The sequence below is a fragment of the Lemur catta genome, chromosome 2 (genome assembly GCF_020740605.2).
Source record: "Lemur catta isolate mLemCat1 chromosome 2, mLemCat1.pri, whole genome shotgun sequence".
Lineage (NCBI taxonomy): Eukaryota > Metazoa > Chordata > Mammalia > Primates > Lemuridae > Lemur > Lemur catta.
This window is the reverse complement of record NC_059129.1, coordinates 77,977,990-77,996,672: the sequence shown is the minus strand read 5'-3', so window position 1 is coordinate 77,996,672 and position 18,683 is coordinate 77,977,990. Positions and strand designations below refer to the sequence as shown.

The following is an 18,683-nucleotide window of genomic DNA, read 5'->3' as shown; positions in this document are numbered from 1 at the left end:
CTGAATATTGGTATATATAGGGCTTTAGAATTCTTTTTACTAGTAGAATAGACCAATTTTGACTATATAGAAAGAAAACTCCAAAGTGTTCCAGAGGTTGACTGATTGACCCCTAATGCATATTTCACTTCATAAAAACTGTGATCCTGAAATTTTTTTCTAAACATTTTATCCAATTTATATTCATTTCAAATATGTAAAAATTAGAAAAGGATCATTTGTAGAAAAATGAAATTGGCTGTAAGGAATAATACAATTGTAATAGAACATAGGAAAGTGTTATATAGCCAGATGGTACTTTTCTGATTAAAAGATTATATTCTTATAATAAAATAATAAAATAGAAACAGAAAGTGAACATAAGTATTCTGTGGGACTATATTCAAGGATTTACAGATTTTGGAGAGAAACAGTTTACTATACAATTTATATATTCAGGATAAAAGCAAACATTATAAAAGTATAAAAATAGATAAAAATGATGCAAATACAATATATTTTGGTTGGAATTTCAAAGATGCTTTTTTTTCTTCTCTTTCCCCTTTACTTCAAAAGTTATAAATACTTTTGAAGCAGCATGTATTGTTGCACTTTTGATTTTTTGTTGTACAGTTAATGAATTTGAGAGTTTGGATGACTGGTGATCATCTATTTGGCCTTCCCATTCTTTTGTTTCTTCTTCTTTGATTAGTAAAGGTTTTCCTAGGGTTTGGCCAACAAGGTTACAGACTTCTTGAGCTTTGCGGCGTGCATTCTCAACAGCAACAAGGCAGGCTTGCCGTCTTAGGAATTAAATGCAGAGAGTATTAATATGACATTCAACACTGTGGCAATGAATAGTTTTGTTTAAAGAATTGGTAACTTAGTTAAAGATGTGCTTAAACTTACCTTAGAGTCTCAACAGAACCTGGAGTGTGATAGAACTGGGGTGGGCTGATGACAACAGAGCTATCTAGCTTTTCAACAAGAAAGTTACAAATATTTTGCATTTTTCCAAATTCAGTAAATGTAATGCAGACCTGTAAATGAAATGACACTTAGTATTATTTTCATGTCTGATGTATTATTTCAAAATTTTCTCTAAGTGTGAGTAAAAAAAGTAAGCCAGATTAAGAGTATATATCATTTTAGTATGTAACAGATTTTTAAAAAAGCCTATTTGATACTTATAACTACATTAATATTTTGTTATTAAAGCTAATATTTTTGCTTATAAATTTTGAAATTTATGTAATATTGACTGGAACATTTTAAAATTCATTTTAAACCAGAGACTTTTTATGATATTGGAGGATTACCCTTCAACTTTATCATCTGGCTAAATTCTAACCTATCAAACTTTTCATGACTCCTTAGTCTAATCTATGCTATTAGCTTTCCGATTAGCAGCAATTATATCGTACTTCACTGCTGTCACTGAGGTATGTTTCTTCTTCTAATAGTTATTTCAGATCTATATGTGGAAGCTAATCTATTTCACTATGTCCTCTGCCTTTAAACATGTGGAAGCAGTCCTTATATTCAGCAATACTTTAAAACCATAGTCTTTAAACTTTTCATGAGAGGTCTAAACCTTTCTTCTAAAGAACCCTTACTTACACAAGCTCAATATGTAAAACAAAAAAAGTATGTGTACAAGAGAGTAAGCTGGAGTAGCAAAGGGAAAGAAAGATGTGAGATGACCTCATCTTACACAGTGCAGAACAGCAGCCTTTAATCATGAATGTTATTCATTGAAGACTGATGTTCTATCAGGTTTCAATACTATCAGTCACAGCAACAGGGAAGGGAGCAAAGATTAAATTCATCACCTTAAATTACAAAAGATTGGGTCTCTCTAAAGCATGCAATTTTCTCTTGTAGTGAGCCAGTTTCTCCTTTCTCTTGAAAATCTTTCAAAAACTAATTTGGTAAAGAACAATCCATTCTGCTTCCATTTCACTACCACTACAACATTGTGTTAACATAGGCACTATGTTGTATAGCAAGTATCTAAAACTTATTCATCTGGATAACTGTAACTTTATACCCACAGAATAAGGAATCCCCATTTCCCCTTCCCCCATTCCTTGTCAATCACCATTCTATTTTCTGCTTCTATAAGTTTATTTTTGATACGACATTTAAGTGGAATGATGCAGTATTTATCCTTCTGTGACTGACTTATTTCACTTAATGTAAGGTCTTCCATTATTATCCATATTGTTGCAAATGGTAGGATTTTCTTCTTTTTCAAGACTGAATAACATTTCATTCAGTCTTTAAATGACATGTGGTATATACATGAAATGATATGTATTTCATGCATATAATGCATTTTCTTTATCCATTCATCTGTCAATGGACATTTGGGTTGTTTCCGTATCTTGGCTATTGTGAATACTGCTGCAGTGAACATGGGAGTACAGATATTTCTTCCAGATCCTGATGTCAATCCTTTTGGATATATACCAGAAATGGGATTGTTGGATCATATAGTAGTTCTACTTTTAATTTTTTGAGGAACTTCTGTACTGTTTTCCATAATGATTACACCATCTTACAATCCTACCAACAGTGTACAAGGGTTCCAATTTCTCCACATCCTAACACTTATTGTCTTTTGCTTTTTTGATAACAGCCATCCTAACAAGGTGTGAGGTTGTAACTCACTGTTGGTTTTCATTTCTATTTCTCTGATAATTAGTGATGCTGAGCACATTTTCATATACCTGTTAGCCATTTGTATGTCTTCTTTTAATAAACATCTATTCAAAGTCCTTTGCCCATTTTTAAACCAGGCTATTTGCTTTTTTCCTATTGAGTTCTATGAGTCCACTTACCATGTAATCTTATTCCATATGCTTAACAGTCCTTGAGAATATGTTAGACATTAGATTTTAGTGTTTGCTCCATCCATCGCCATAAAGCCACACACTGTTCTTTACATATAGTTTGGCACATTTTGTATCTTGTAATCCCAACACAATGGTCTGCACTGACTATTGATGCTGAGCTTAAAATAATCGTGGTTTGGACCGTGTGATATGATACGAGTTCTGGCCCATGGAGCACTACACAAAATATGAGCAGATCCTCTTTTAAGAAATTCAAGTATAAAACATTAAAAAGGTAAGTAAAGCAAAAGAAAGAGGAACAGCATTTAGCCAAATCCTCATTTAGTCATGTTTTAAAACAAGCAGCTCTAATGCTCTCTTCTAATGTTGTAGGAAGGTCAGTTCCTACAACAACCCAATGATCTGAATAACATTCGTTTTCCATGAAGCGTGGCTATGTGGTTGCTGGGGCTGTTTCCTTTTCCTCATTACTCCCTTGTGTACCCTCACAATAAACCTCCTTAAGCAAGATGATCTGCTCCTATCTATGTTCCTTACAATCTGAAGTCCTAACAGGTAATAACTACTGGAGGAGTGCTATAACATACTCCCAGATTTTAACCTCTGTAATTTGGAATCTTACAAGACTGCACTTCATCTTGTTTTGAAAGGTATTTTTCAGTCCTCAGTACTACAAAGTAACTTCTGCCAAATGGTCTCTAAAATCATAATAAGTAATTTTAAAAATCCTTGAGATAGTTTAATTTTAAGTTGAAAAATCCCAAAATGATTAAAGTATGCACTGGGGCAACAAACAAACATTGTGGAAATTACTATTTCAAGAGATAAGAATCTAGGGTTCTAATTTTCATTCTAATTCTTGCTATATGACCTTTGAGAATTGTGGACCTGTGTTATTTGAACCTAAGATCATTCCCTTATTACCAGAAAAATAATATACTATATGCTTGTAGACAGGACCAGGTGATTTCTGGAGGTATTTTCTACCTCTAAAGACAAAGATTCTCTCATTCAATAAACAAGATTCAACTATAACACACTCTTCCTTGTTTCCTGGGACAAGGAGGGAGCATGGACTAAGCACACATCCCAAAATGTTTGGAATCAGAAATGGATAGCAGTCCTGCAATCCAACCACAACTAAAACATACTCTAATTTCATAAAATCCCGATCATCAAATCTTTAAAGATAAATAAAAGTATGGGCAGTTGTAGGAACTAAATGCTATTAATTGGGTATACTGAAGATAGTTTTGTTCTTTTTAGTTTGTGTAAAGGTTGAGTGGTTTTTATTAAATAATACTTACCACAACACAGTAAAATTACACTACCAAACAAGAGAATGTTGAAAAATGTTTCAATCTTTCATGTTACGACTTTATTTGCTTTTTATCTGAAAAGAAATTTGTCTCCTCTAGTGTTTTCTGCTTACTAGGTGATATTACTAAATTTTATTCAGGTGGCAATTAACTATTTCCCACTTGCTATTTTTATTCAATTTAAACAATGTCTCTTAAATTAATCTCATTAATTTTAAAAGCTCACATAGATATATAACACCAAAATGATTTTTAGAAAAATTATCCTTAATCAATATCAAGAAAAGCATTTCTCCTGTTCATTTCAGTTCAAGAATGAAAATAAATGACAAATTGTCCCTACAGAGTCATGCTGGTTCCAATTATTTAAGTCTATACCTCTGCTTCCATATGATAAGCATTTTCCACTCTTCTAAAATCCTTTGTCACAGTCACATTTTCTGCCTGAAACAGAAAGTCCAAGAGTATGATTACTACATGTTTTACACTAAATGCAATTACCTTACGACATAAATTAGGAACCCGAAATTATTAAAATAAGGAAGATAGAAAGTATGAAAAAAGAACTGCTTTGCCTGATGGTTTTTTTTTTTTTTTTTTTTTTTTTTTTGAGACAGAGTCTCACTTTGTTGCCCGGGCTAGAGTGAGTGCCGCGGCATCAGCCTAGCTCACAGCAACCTCAAACTCCTGGGCTTAAGCGGTCCTACTGCCTCAGCCTCCCCAGTAGCTGGGACTACAGGCATGCGCCACCATGCTCGGCTAATTTTTTCTATATACATTTTTAGTTGTCCAGATAATTTATTTCTATTTTTAGTAGAGACGGGGTCTCGTTCAGGCTGGTCTCGAACTCCTGACCTCGAGTGATCCTCCCCCCTTGGCCTCGCAGAGGGCTAGGATTTCAGGTGTGAGCCACCGCGCCCAGCCTGATGTTTTAAAATTTTCCTAAAAGTGACATAAAATACTTTAGAAACCTACAAATAGTTGCTTAAAATTTCATTGTAATTGTCACTCCATTTAAAGTAATTTTCATATTAGCATATAGAGAAAGTATGGACTTAGGGTAATATATATGAGCAATTATTTGTACATAGAGCATACTTAATGTTGAGTTTGAGTTTTTAAAATGTTTAATTATAAATAATTCAATATCAATTTACTACATACCTATCATATGGAAATTTGGGCAAGTTACTCAGTTTTCTGAGCCTCAGTTTCCAAATTTATAAAAGCAGGTTAGTACCATGTACACCATATAGAACTGTTTTGAGCATTTAATGAGAAGTTGTATATAAAGGACTTGGCATGGAGAAGGCACTCAGCAAAAGTGGATGCTATACTACTATGATATAAATGTTCCTTGAAAATACTGGATCTGAGCCAGTTTGTTTTTAGAAAAGTAGTATTAATACTTTTTAATTCTCAGGGTAAATACAAGGTACATAATTCTGATAAAGTTAAATTTCTTATTTACTTTTCAAAAGGATTTTTGAATTCAATGAAATTCAGTTGTCAGCTACTCTCATCCTTGGAGATAAGCAAAATTTATATTCTATATAATTTTTTTGTATCTCAAAATATATGCTATAAATATATAATGATTTTATGCCAAATAATAATTTAATTATAAGTTATTTTGCAGGGGATATGTCTGAATCTAAATTTTAAGATATAAACTAATTACAGGCAGCTTATGTTATCCAGAAAATTTCTAAAAACCTTTAACCTGAGTATCTGAAGATCCAGTTATAGCTCTGATATCTGTCACTCCCATGAAAATATTAATGCAATTTTTATTATAAAGGTAATACCTGCACATTGGAGAAAATTTAGAATGCAGATAAGTACAAAACAGTACAGTAGCCTCCCCTTATCCACAGGGGATATGTTCCAAGAGCCCCAGTGGATGCCTGAAACCATGGACAGTACCAAACCCTGTACATATTATGTTTTTTGGCTCAGATAACTGAGACAGCTACTAAGTAACTAATGTGCAGAAGAATATACAGCATGGATATGTTGGACAAAAGGATGATTCATATCCCAGGTAGGATGGAGCAGGACACTACAAGATTTCATTGTGTTACCCAGAATGGTGTGCAATTTAAAAACATGAATTGTTTATTTCTGGAATTTTCCATTTAATATTTTTAGACTGAGGTTGACTGCAGGTAACTAAACTGTGGATATGGGGGGACTACTCTACTGTATATAGTGCTTGTAATCAGCTTTTTTCACTTGAGTAACAAGAAACCCCCACAATATGCTGAAATAAGAATAAAAAACAAAAACAAACAAACAAAACCACTATGAGACAAGACACCACTATATACCTATTAGAATGGCTAAAATCCAGTAACACTGATGATATCAAATGTTGGGAAGGGTACACAGCAACAGGAATTCTCATTCACTGCTGGTGAGATTGCAAAATGATATAGCCACTTTGGAAGATAGTCTTACAGTTTCTTATAAAGTTAAAAGTCAACTTACCATAGAAACCAGCACTCCAGGGTAATTTATCCAAGTGAATTGAAAACTCTATTTCATACAAAGATTTGCACACAAATGTTTATAGTTGCTTTATTCATAATTTCCTTACTCCCTGTTTCTGAAACACTCCTAAGGTCCTTTGGGATGCATTCTTCTTTGCTGCATCACGCTAAATAAACCTAACTTTGTTTCACTACAGATATATGCATGGTAGTCTGGCTGCTGGGTTCCCACACAGTGTATGAGATCTCTTGTTTATCTATAGGGCAGTGGTTTTTGAGCAGAGGCTGATTCTGCCCCCCAAAGGACATTTGCCAATGTCTAGAAACATTTTTGATTGTCACAATGGGGATAGGGGAGTCCGTTGCTGTTATGTAGTGAATAAACAAGGTGATCAACTGTCCCTGTTAACCTGGAACTAAGAAGGTTCCTGAGACCTGGGCCTGTTAGTTTTAAAACTTGAGCAGTTCCAGGTAAATGGGGACATGTTGGTCATGAAGGAAGATACAGGTCAGGCCAAGAGAACTGCATCAAAATACATAGAGCCTTGACCATATCATACCTGAAAGTCCATATTACAATTTGTACTTTTCAGTTATGTAAAACAGTCATTTTTATTTTTAAAGGCAGTTTGAGATAGGTTCTTGCACATGTAGTAAGGGAAAGACAGACTTCAATAAATGGTCTCAGTACCACTAGTTTATCTATTTAAAAGAAAACAAAACCCTTATCCCATACCAAAGTAAAATCCAAGCACAGTGTAAATATTTAATATACTATCAACAGTCCCTAAAGATTCTAGGAAATATTAGTTAATAGTTGCATAGCCTTAGGCTTGGGAAGGACCCAGGAAGCATCATACAATAGGCAGAAAATATGCAGAAAAAATTAACAAATTTATTCATATAAAACTTTAAAATTTTGAGTATACAATACTTTAAATTATATAACAAAATAAAAAACTGGGAAACTTTTTTGCAATATATGACAGGTTATTGATCATCTTAATATTTAAGGTTCTTATAAATTAATAAAGATAGAAAAATGGGTAAAGCATTATGAACTGGAAATTTACACAAAAAAAGTTTAATTTCAAATGTTCAAAAAAAAGAGAAACAATAGTATCATTTTTTTGACTACTGCACTGGCAAAATTAAAGAAAAAAATAATGTCTACTGTGCCACATGGTAAAAGTATAAACTTACCTTCCTAGAGTATAATTTTTCATAAGCCTTCAAAGATGCATAACCCAGGAATTAATGTCCAAACATTACCAGATCAGTATCTCCCTAATCTGAAAACCTGAAATGCTCCAAAATCTGAAACTTTCTGAGCCCTGACATGATTCTTAAAGGAAATGCTAACTGGAGCAATTCAAATTTTGAATTTCTGGATTAGGAATACTCGACCAGTAAGTATATATGTAAATATTCCAAAACCCCCAAAAATCCAAAATCTGAAACAGTCTTGGTCCCAAGCATTTTGGATCTGGGATACTCATCCTGTAATTAAGGACATGCATAAATACATAACTACAATGACATTCATCTTGTCACCATTTTTAATAAGGAAAACTATAGCTAAGCTTATGTTCAATCTGTTCCTACTACTCCCTATCTAAATTTGGGTACCCCTAGAAACAGATCCTAAGACAAGGATTTGTATACAGTTAATTTTGAAGGTGACCTCAAAAAACACAAGTAGGGGAGTGGGAAGCAAGACAGAGAAGGGAAGAAAGTCACTAAAGGGTGTGTTGTCAAGCAAATTACCACTGTGGGTAACTCAAATTTAATCCTACAGAGAAACTCTGAGAACCAGGGTGAAACACATGCCTCAGAATTATTCTACCCAAGGGGTGAAAAAGAGGGGATCTCTTTTCATTCATTTCCCTCAGTCAATCCAGTTCCACATGAGCCTTCAATTAAAGGTTGATGGGGTTGGGGAAGGGGACGTTAATTCCCTGGCTCTACTGGCTGGTCTCACTCGCAGGCAGAGTGGATTCCTGCAGCCAGGGAAAGCTTTCACTTTTAGGCAAAGAATTCACAAATGTTGGCAGATGGAGGTTGGGACTGCATGCACACAAATGTGAAGTGCCAAGAGATATAAGTGGGGGGTATCAATAGCATCTGCTACCTAAAACCTCAATCATCCACTGCCAAGAGAATAAAGCACCAACATCCTGTAGTGGTCAAGAACATGGGCTTTGAGGTCAAATTTCTTGGTTGGAGCCTACATTTTGCCACTTCCCAGCTGTGTGACCACAGGCAAGCTATCAGCCAATAATCACTCTGGTCCTGAGAGTTCTCATTTATAAAACAGCTCCACCCTCATGACCTAATCACTTTCCAAAGTCCCCACCTCCAAATACCATCATACTGGGGAGTTGAAGTTTCAACATAGGAATTTTCAGGGGAAACATTTAGTCCATTGCAAGAACTATATGTCTTGATATTTCATCAGGATATATAGAAAGTTCTCTTCTGCTGCTCCTGTGGACACAGTATTTCCTGATGGTGGTGTCATGGTGGCTGAGGTGGTCTGTTATGAAGCAAAAAGGAGAGAAGGGGTCTCTCTTTTGGTTTCACTCTGTTACTGGAATCCTACAATAATGTTGCTCATAATACAATATGTTAAGAGAGTTAAGGAAACAGTCCTTTCAGCATTCACTCATAGTCCTCTCTTGCCCTAGAACTGAGACATGCATGCTGAGTGATAGAAGCAATTTTGTGGGAGGAAGAAGCAGACATTGTGAAGTTATTTTATGCCTATAATAGGAGAGAAGAGAAAATAAAGGGGAAGCAGGGATGTCAGGGTAATTTTTGCTAGTATTCACCAGACACCAAATCTGCTGGCACTTTGATGTTGGACTGCCCAGCCTCCAGGATTATGAGAAATAAATTTCTGTTGTTTGGAAGCTATCTACTCTATAGTATTTCATTATAGCAGCCCGAAAGAACTAAGACAATATTATGGTAAGTGCTATTTAAAAATGAACAGTGATAGGGAACACTGAACGTTTGTTGGTTGAATGAATACATACTACTTAGAACTTTATAATATTTCTACTATGAAAACAACATTAAAGTAAGGGTTACTTTCACACAAGCTCATAAATATATAATCTATAATATAGCTGAACTAATAGTTTATTCATTTAATGCTATATTCATTTTTTTCTATTATTCATTTAAAAGGCACTTTCTGAGTAGACATTATGTATGTGATCTGTATGAAACATAACTCATGAATGCAAAAGAAAACAAATGGTCTCTGCTCTGGAGAGGTTTAGAACATGGAGGAGAGATAAGTAAATTAAGAATTATAATACAGGGTGATAAAGTTTTACTACAAGTGTGGAGTGGAGTGTTGTGTGGCAGGGATTAGTATTATGTTAGGAACAAAATGCCAAGAATGTGAGCTTGGGCTGATTCTTAAAGAAAAAAGCAATAGAAGTCAGCTAGTCAGAGAGGGAAGAGAGATGGTAGGAAATAAGGATAGAGAGTTAGAGGCTCCATCTATTAAGCAAAGGAGTTTGGATTATGAAGAGCCCTTTAAGCAGGGGAGTGATGTTTATAAACCTCACAATTATCACAGATAATTGGAAGGACACTGTTCTTCCTGTGTTTTGCCTTGAACACTGACTCTTGATTTAATCATTGTAGGTTGGACTTTGTAATTTAGTTTGTTTTACATACTAGAAGTTAGAGCTGTGTGAGCTCACTTTACATTTAATGTAAATGACTTAACTTGTTACATTATTCAAATAGGACTGGAGAACTGGCAGCAGTTTTTAAGGAAATATTTTTTCTACATATTAAATGTACTTTATTCACATTATTTATAATTAGCATTTGGATTTTTCTAAATTGTAAAATCATTTGGAGAAATCTTTTTCCAAATGACTTTTTATTAACTCTTATGTTTGTAAGTGCAATGTAAATATATTTTCTCATTAAAATAAAGACTTGCTATTTGGGAGCATGTCATTTCAATAGACTGGGAAGCAAGCCTGCACTTTTAACAACTTAATATTACCCTGGATAAACCACAACTCCAGCTTTTGGGGTCTTTCTCTGTAAAATGAGGAAATTCTGCTTTCATTCTAATTATCTGGAGCCTGGCATAGTTGGAAACAACCTAGATTTTGGTTTCAGTAATACAGGAGTTTAAATATTGCCTTGGCTAATTTCAGAGCATTATTTAGCCTCTTCAAATCCAGACAATGGGGATATTAAAACATGTCTAACAGGGCTATTGTGTACATTAAATAAGGCTGGTTCATTTTTTTCCCTTTCCTCAGAAGTAGGCTTAAGGTAAGATTTGTTTAGTGATTTGACTCATGGACATCTCTGGTAAGTAAGCAGAAGTACTTCATATATGGGACATTGACAATACTGGGTTAGTTTTTTATTTCTGAAGTTAAAACTGAAAAAAGCTGGAGAAATTTTATGAGAATCCTTATAAAATGAAAATGGATGCAACCTCTTCCCCACTCCCCAAAGTTACTGTCTGCGAAAAATACTGACGAACCATTCCATGCAAAGCTTTACATGGTCGGGAGGAAGCAAGTCGTGTCCTTCACTTACCAGTTCCATGGTGCAGAATAAAAGCAAGACAAAAAATGCTTCGTGTCCAGTACTCAACTTGGGCAAGCATTTACATCTAACATTTCAAGTTTAACATTTCATCATTTCAAGTTTAAAAACAAAATCGTTCCATAAAATACCGCCAGATAACCTACCTAATTTGCATTCTTTTATTTTTCAAGTTCACTGCAGCCAATAATGCTTTCATCTAGGAGAAGGATAGGTCAAAGACCAACTCTGCCAGGTCCTCTCGCCCTGGAATACCGATGCGACAAAGGCGTCCTAAACGCTCAAGACCCTCCACATATCCCTCCCCTCGAGGGGCCCTTACCGGCCAGGCCATCTGCCGACCCTTCTGTGCCTTGTGTTTCGCAGTTCGTCTCCCGCAGAACGCTTACCTGCAGACCTTGCTGCTGGAGGCTCTGCGTGATGTAGTCTAGACGGCGGCCAACACTCTTTTTGGCCTCTGCCGCCGCCTCTTTAGTGCTGCTCACTCGCACTGACACCTGCGCCCTGTTCGGGCCAGCAGACAGCTCTGCGGTGCCGCTTACGTGCACCTCGCGGGCTGCAGTTTGGGTCTGTGCAGAGGACAGAGGGCGACGGAGACCAGGTAGTGTCTCTGTGCCCGAAACCAGATTGTTCTCCCGGCCCCGGTCAGCCCAGGGAACCAGTTCCACGAACACCCGCGACGGCGGGATCTGTTGCAAAGACATAGCTACCGCAGCTGGGTTTCCATAGTAACTCCAGGCCGACGGTGGCCGAAGGGGCCAAGGCGCGCAAGGGCTTGTCTGTGAGCGGCGCAAAGGATGCTGGGATGGGTTTAGAGGCCCCGGAGCTTCTGAGGGAGCGAACTGCGCCTTGCATCAGGGGAGATTTTGGCGCAACTCTGTTACCACACGCCGGCTGAGCGCGTTGTTAAAAGTTTTTTAACATGTTTACCTTATGGGTCAAAAATCTTAGCGGGCTTTCTCTGTGGCCCCCTTCTCAGTGACCTCCGCGCTTCCACGCAAGGGGTCCATCCCGCGCCTCTGGCACCTCAGGTGAAAGTAGTTCGAGGGGCGGGGAGGCGAAGCCGAGTGGGCTTGCTTTTTTGTATTTCTGCGTCCCGGGCTGTGCACCCAGCCTTCTCTTCTCAGACTTTACAGTCCCCTCTCAGGGCACGGCTTTTTTTTTTTTTTTTTTGAGACAGAGTCTCGCTCTGTTGCCCTGGCTAGAGTGAGTGCCATGGCATCAGCCTAGCTCACAGCAACCTCAAACTCCTGGGCTTAAGCGATCCTACTGCCTCAGCCTCCCGAGTAGCTGGGACTACAGGCATGTGCCACCATGCCCGGCAAAGATTTTCTATATATATTTTTAGTTGTCCAGCTAATTTCTTTCTATTTTTAGTAAAGACAGAGTCTCACTCTTGCTCAGGCTGGTCTCGAACTCCTGACCTCGAGCGATCCGCCCGCCTCGGCCTCCCAGAGTGCTAGGATTACAGGCGTGAGCCACCGCGCCCAGCTAGGGCACGGCTTTTTGAGGCTCCCACGGCGTTATGGTTTAGTTCAGCTAAATGTTTGTGGTTCGCAACAGGTTATAATTCCTCGTATCTCAGTTTTGTCTTCTCTAAAGCCATGTGATAGTATTTTTCACCTTTGCCGTGTGGTTATAAGGTGTTCATTGTATGCTGGAGTGCTTCACATATAAGAAGCAGAGAGAGAAAAAATGGATTTGTAGTAATAGCTAAAGCTTTGGCATGACTTTCAAGTCCCCCAATTTTTTTCATCATCTCTGGAATGGTTCTGGCCTTGAACATGGATAGGAGAGATTGAAGTGGCATCAAAGCACATTCAACGTGGACATTGCTAAGCCTGTACAATTTAGATGTTGAGAGAACCGTTATAACACAACCCTCAACTTCCCCCTCTTCTGGGTTCCCCTCCTACCACTAAGCAGTGATCTTTGTAAAAATAGCCCTGGGGGCTCATTCCCTATTACCACTGGAATTTTATCAAGAGAATTGAGGTGAAAAAAATTTTGAATAACTAATTAAAAAGACAGGAACTGTTTGTTCTCTTGAAAGGAGTCTGAAAAAGTCAACTGGCAATCCTCATGTAGTTTCTTGTATCGTCCTTTTCTTTTTGATGAGTATGATAATTCAACTAAGTCGGACGGTATACCCCGCATTTCTTTCATTAGTCTCATCACTGGGTTAACATAATATTGTATATATTTATTTTGTTGGTTATTGGTAGCTAAAAGCATTTTTATGATACCACTTTAATTTAAAAACTAACTTTAAAAACTTTCCCTCATAATTTTTACAATTCAAGACACCCAAAATAATGTTTCTTAAACTTGGTGGAAAATTCTTTTTCTTTATGATGAATGTGGAAAAATACAGGCTCCAAAATAAATTATTCAATGAATAAATGTCACAAACAAAAAGCAACAGGAGTTTTAAGTGTATTTAAGTATTTGGGATATGATAAAAGATTTCAAGTCAGTGGAAAATGAAATAAATGGTACAGGGAAAATTGGTAAGCTATATTTTAAAAAATTTATGTCTTATACACTGAAAATCATATTCAAATGAGACCAAAAAGAAAAAAGAATTGGAAGAAAATATAGCTAAATATAAATAGGATTCTAGGGATGGGAAAGCCTTTCTTAAGCATAATTTCAAATGCAGCAACCATAAAGGAAAAGTTTGATAAATTTGACTATACTAAAAAAAAAGTCAGTATGTAAAACAAAACAAAACCAAAAGTGGTGGTGGGGCAAATAAATTGGGAAAAATAGTTTTAACATTGTGTATACAAGGGTAAGAGTCAATGTTTAGAGAGCTGTTAACAGAAAAAACAAACATCTTGAAAGAAAGAAAGATAACACAGAGGCAAACTGTGTTATGTTGCTAGGGCTGCCATAACAAAATACCACAGACTTCGAAGCTTAAACCACACAAATTAATTTTCTCACAGTTCTGGGGGCTAGAAATCCAAGATCAACGTGTCAGCAGCTTTGGTTTCTCCTGAGGCCTCTCTCCTTGGTTTACAGACAGCTGCCTTCTTGTTGTGTCCTCACATGGCCTTGCCTTTGTGCAAACTGGTGTCTCTTCTTAAAGCCCCTCCCTTGTAACTTAATTTAACCTCAATTACCTCTTTAAAGCCCTGTCTTCAGATATAGTCACATAAGCATTAGCAGTTCAACATGAATTTTGGGGGGACACAATTCAGTCCATAATATAGACCAATAAAGCAGAAATACTAATAGCCTATAACATGGAAAAAAAAAGTTTGTGATCACTAGTAGTTAAAGTAATGCAAATTTAACTACAGTAGAATGTCCCTTTTTTGAACTATCATTTTAGCAAGTAATAAAGTTAGTAAGAAAGGGGAAGGAATGGATAAAACAGTAATTTTGAAAGAAAAATGAATTAGTTATTTGTGATAGAACTATATAATAAATAGAAGAATAAACCTAAGCTGACTCATATAAGGTTTTCAGCCTGAATAACCGGGAGAATGAATGAGGATGATAGAGTATATCCATTTGTTCAGCTCATAATGACTGAGTTCTCCCTCAGAGTTAAGGCTGAGCCCCTAGCAACCATTTTGAATAAGGTGACTATACTCTACCAAGTTGATTGAATCAAGGATAGGCACTTGATTCAAGCTGAGCCAGTTAAAATTTTTGACATGAGAATCTGTATTTACATTAGATATCAAAAATTTAGTCTCTCAGGTGGCTAGACCATGACATACATTCATATATATATATATATATATATATATAAATAAAACCTTGAGAGATATAGATTGACCATTTTCCATTTTCCACATACTATTTCTACTGGAGAGGCAGAAAAAGTCAGTGTATAGAGCAGAGAGAAAAAGAGGAAATCATACATTCAGAGAGGAATAGAGATGAGATGGAAGAAGAGTCCAGATGCAATTCCAATTTCTGTTTTTAGAATTTTCCTTAGGCCTGATCTCATTCCTACCCTAGAGTTCTATAAAATGGTCCTGTATCATTATTATAAAATTCTCCTTCCATTTTTTTTTACATAATAGCTTGAATAAGTTTCATGTTATCTTAAAACTATTCACTGATAAGGATAGATGAGAAGGAGAATTCAAAGCTGACTTGTGACCTTCAGTCTTAAGGAATTTATAGAGCACCACACAAAGTGGATCTCTAGGTGCTCTGCTCAAAGCTTCACCCTTTGGGAAAATTTCCCCTCTCCACTGTCATTCAAGGACATCCTGAGTGACGTTATGATGCAGCTACTTTCCATTTTTGACTGGCACTAGCATATCAAGCCAACTTATCTATAACCTATTCATAAAGCTTTTTCCTCCTTCAGCTGATCAGAGTATCCCACATATAACCGTTGGTGTGAGCTGAGCAAGGTGTTTTGGTGCAATCTTGGTGGGTGGCACTGGGGTCTGGGCTTCTTGCTCATGAAGCTTGCTTATGGCCTCTGGATCTGCTCATACTTGGTGTCCCAGAAGTACCATTATTATCTGCTGATGGATTTCTTTCTTTTTTTTTTTTTTAGCCAGGTGGAGGAGATGGAGGTAAGCAGAGGCCACATGAGTCCACGGGACCCTCACTGCTAATCCTACAGTCCTGTGCCTCCTCTGCTGATGGATTTCTGATGGACTGTCTGACTTTATGAGCTAAAGTGTCTGACATGATCCAGCTTATAATGGGCAATTCCAAACATCTAAAAGAACCAAAACAAAACCAAGTGCAAGTGTCAGAAGAGGATGGATATTATAGTCCAGATGCAAGGAAAAAAGTAAGCTAACCTAGAAGTATATAATACATCTAGATGTGTGTCCCTCAAGAATGAGGGCGAAATAAAGATATTTTTCAGACATATGAAGACTGAAGGGAGTTTACCACCTACAGACTCTCACCAGAATATTACCATAGTACATGCTCTGTAATATTAGTAAACCCCGAAGGAAGGTGTGGCACAGGAAAAATAATAATAATAGCAAAAGGGGAGGAAAGTTGTACATTGCATTTGATTAAAGCTTCTTAAGTTCCTTGACTTGTCAAAAAAGATGCCTTGACTTGTTCCTTGACTGAATCACTTCAGACTTTGTTATAATACTTTGTAATTAATTGCCTATGGAAAATATATTAGTAAGGGAAGTAATCAAAGGAGGCAGAAAGGAAGGCTCAAAGAGGAAAGAGGAAGATTAAGATAGGACAATGTTTTGGAACTCCAGCTTGTAAAATTTTCTAAAAGAAAAAAGTGATCAATATAGACAGGTAAAAAATTTGAGGATGAAGACATGCCTATTAAACATGATATTTGGCAGATTATTAATGACCTTTCAAAGAAGTGTTTTACTGGGAACTAGATGACAAAGTGTTAATGGATGAGTGTTTGGAAAAAAGAGGAGAAACAGATAAATATTGGTTAATACTGTCTACAGTGAGTTTTTTTTTAATGAAAAAGTAATTGGATTCAGACTTTCCAGAAATGAAGTGAGATAATATCCTGTCTTATCTCACGAATATCCCAGACAGTGGAAATAACTCTCCTAGCTTTTTCTTATTATTTCCAGGTTTGTTTCTTACTTTCTTATAGGTTGCAGATGTTTATCTTCAGGTCCCTTAAATGATACAGGTAGAATAGGATTGTGGGCATAGGATGTGCTATGTGGACCATGGGAATTTTTGCCAGTCAGGTTTATTTACCTGCCTCTTCTGCCCTCTTTCCACAGAGTTCCAGGGTATAATGGTTACATCTTCACCTTGAAAGTTGCAACTTAGTCCAGAAAAAATGCTCTCAAGTATATCTCTATTCTCTGAGGGAAAATGAACATGAGTCAGCCTATCCACTATATCATCTTGTTGTTAGACTGGGCTGTCTTATATTTTGCTGCTGGATTCAGTACCACCTGACTCTGTGTACATGGTTGACTGACCTCTTGGACACTTCGATTTTTTTCAGATAAACTTTTGGTTTAAATATTTTTTCACTTTGCTCATTTTCTTTCTAATTTATTTCACATCACTGGTTTTCTTTTATATTTTCTGCCTTATTATTCTTGGTTTTCACATATTTAGCTGCATAATATAACATTTTATTTGCTTAACATTTTAATTGCTTATGCAAAGGGATGAATGCTTCATTTAATTAAGGAAGAAATAATGTTTTATAAATGAAGCTACTATAGTAATAATTATTGGTTGTAATTATCTTAGCCGATTTACACTGCTTATATTCAAGACAGTAAGAAATATTTGGTAGTTCATTCCTATATTTAAGCTATGAAACTCTCACTTGGGTAAATACTGCTTCTTCTTGATATTAACTCTCTTTGAAAGCAGTGGATTAGAGATAACTTTGCCCACAGATATTTTAACCTCCAAAAATGATTTAATTCCAAATTGTTATATTGTGAAAGTTAATAGGATATTGCAGATACATAAATTACTTAGGGAGGAAATCTTAATTTCTTGAGTTTATATAGAACAAATAGTCAAGTTTATACTACAACATCTCAGTGAAATTATAACAAATAAGAGAGGGCTATTTACATAAATTGTTCCTCAGTTCACAAATACTAAATCCTTTTTTTTTTTTTTTTAAGAAAAAGGCTCGCTCTATTGCCCAGGCTGGAGTGCAATGGCACGATCATAGCTCAATGTAGCCTCAAACTCCTGGGTTTAAATGAACTTCCTGCCTGAGCCTCCCAGTTCCAGCTAGAAAATTAGCTGGATCATTTTTTGTAGAGATAGGGTCTCACTGTGTTCCCCAGGCTGGTCTCAAACTTCTGGCCTCAAGTGATCCTCCTCCCTTGGCCTCCCAAAGTGCTGGGATTACAGGTATGAGCCACTGCATAGTATTTAATAGATATTTTAAAAAATTATTGTAACTATAATTCTCTAAGCATGCAGAAGGGAATGCAATGTTGGTTACATGGTCAAACATTAGAGATCTAACAGAGCACGGAGAGGTAGATGATAAATACTTTAGCAAAATTATCAAAAAAAGATGACATAAAAAGGTGATAAAGTAAAAGAGAAAAATACTATAGTAAAGAAAACACTGAATTTGGAACCTAGAAACATAGTCTCATTTTACAGGTGAACACATTAGAATCCAGAAAATTTTTTAAGTCATTGCCACAGGTTACCAGCAAATGCAGTCTAAGGCTCTTTTGACCCTGTCCTGCTGCCTCCCAGGGATCAATGATCATTTGTACTCCATACAGGGCCTATTGCTGCTGGCAAAGCTCTTTCTCAAAAAAAGTGAACAAATAAAAAATGTGCTTCACCTCTGGACTCTCTTGACTCCTATAACACTGCTCTTCTTGTTCTACTTCCTTCTCTCTGGTCAGTTCTTTCCTGTGTGTTTCACTGCCTTCTCAGCTTGCTTCTTCTCACTCTAAATTTATAGGTACTGTCATGGATTCAGTTTTCACCTTTACTGACTCATTTTTCTT

At 36.4% G+C, this 18,683-nt stretch overlaps 1 protein-coding gene across 1 annotated transcript; it reads right to left on the bottom strand.

The window, feature by feature from the left end:
• Window positions 1-503: 503 nt before the first annotated feature.
• Window positions 504-11,979, bottom strand: IRAK1BP1 (interleukin 1 receptor associated kinase 1 binding protein 1). The gene is made up of 4 exons (XM_045543916.1): window positions 11,631-11,979; window positions 4,535-4,600; window positions 889-1,019; window positions 504-782 (listed from the first exon to the last, which is right to left on the bottom strand). Exons 1-4 carry the CDS (start codon window positions 11,943-11,945, stop codon window positions 512-514), a joined length of 783 nt encoding a protein of 260 aa, XP_045399872.1. The 5' UTR covers window positions 11,946-11,979; the 3' UTR covers window positions 504-511.
• Between the last annotated feature and the right edge of the window lie 6,704 nt (window positions 11,980-18,683).

Coding starts and splice junctions, on each gene's coding strand:
- IRAK1BP1 (XM_045543916.1), bottom strand. CDS start 11,945: ATGTCTTTGCAACAGATCCCGCCGTCGCGGGTGTTCGTGGAACTGGTT. Junction 1,020..4,534: donor CTTATCATATGGAAGCAGAG/GTATAGACTTAA, acceptor TTTCATTTACAG/GTCTGCATTACATTTACTGA. Junction 783..888: donor GGTTCTGTTGAGACTCTAAG/GTAAGTTTAAGC, acceptor TTAATTCCTAAG/ACGGCAAGCCTGCCTTGTTG.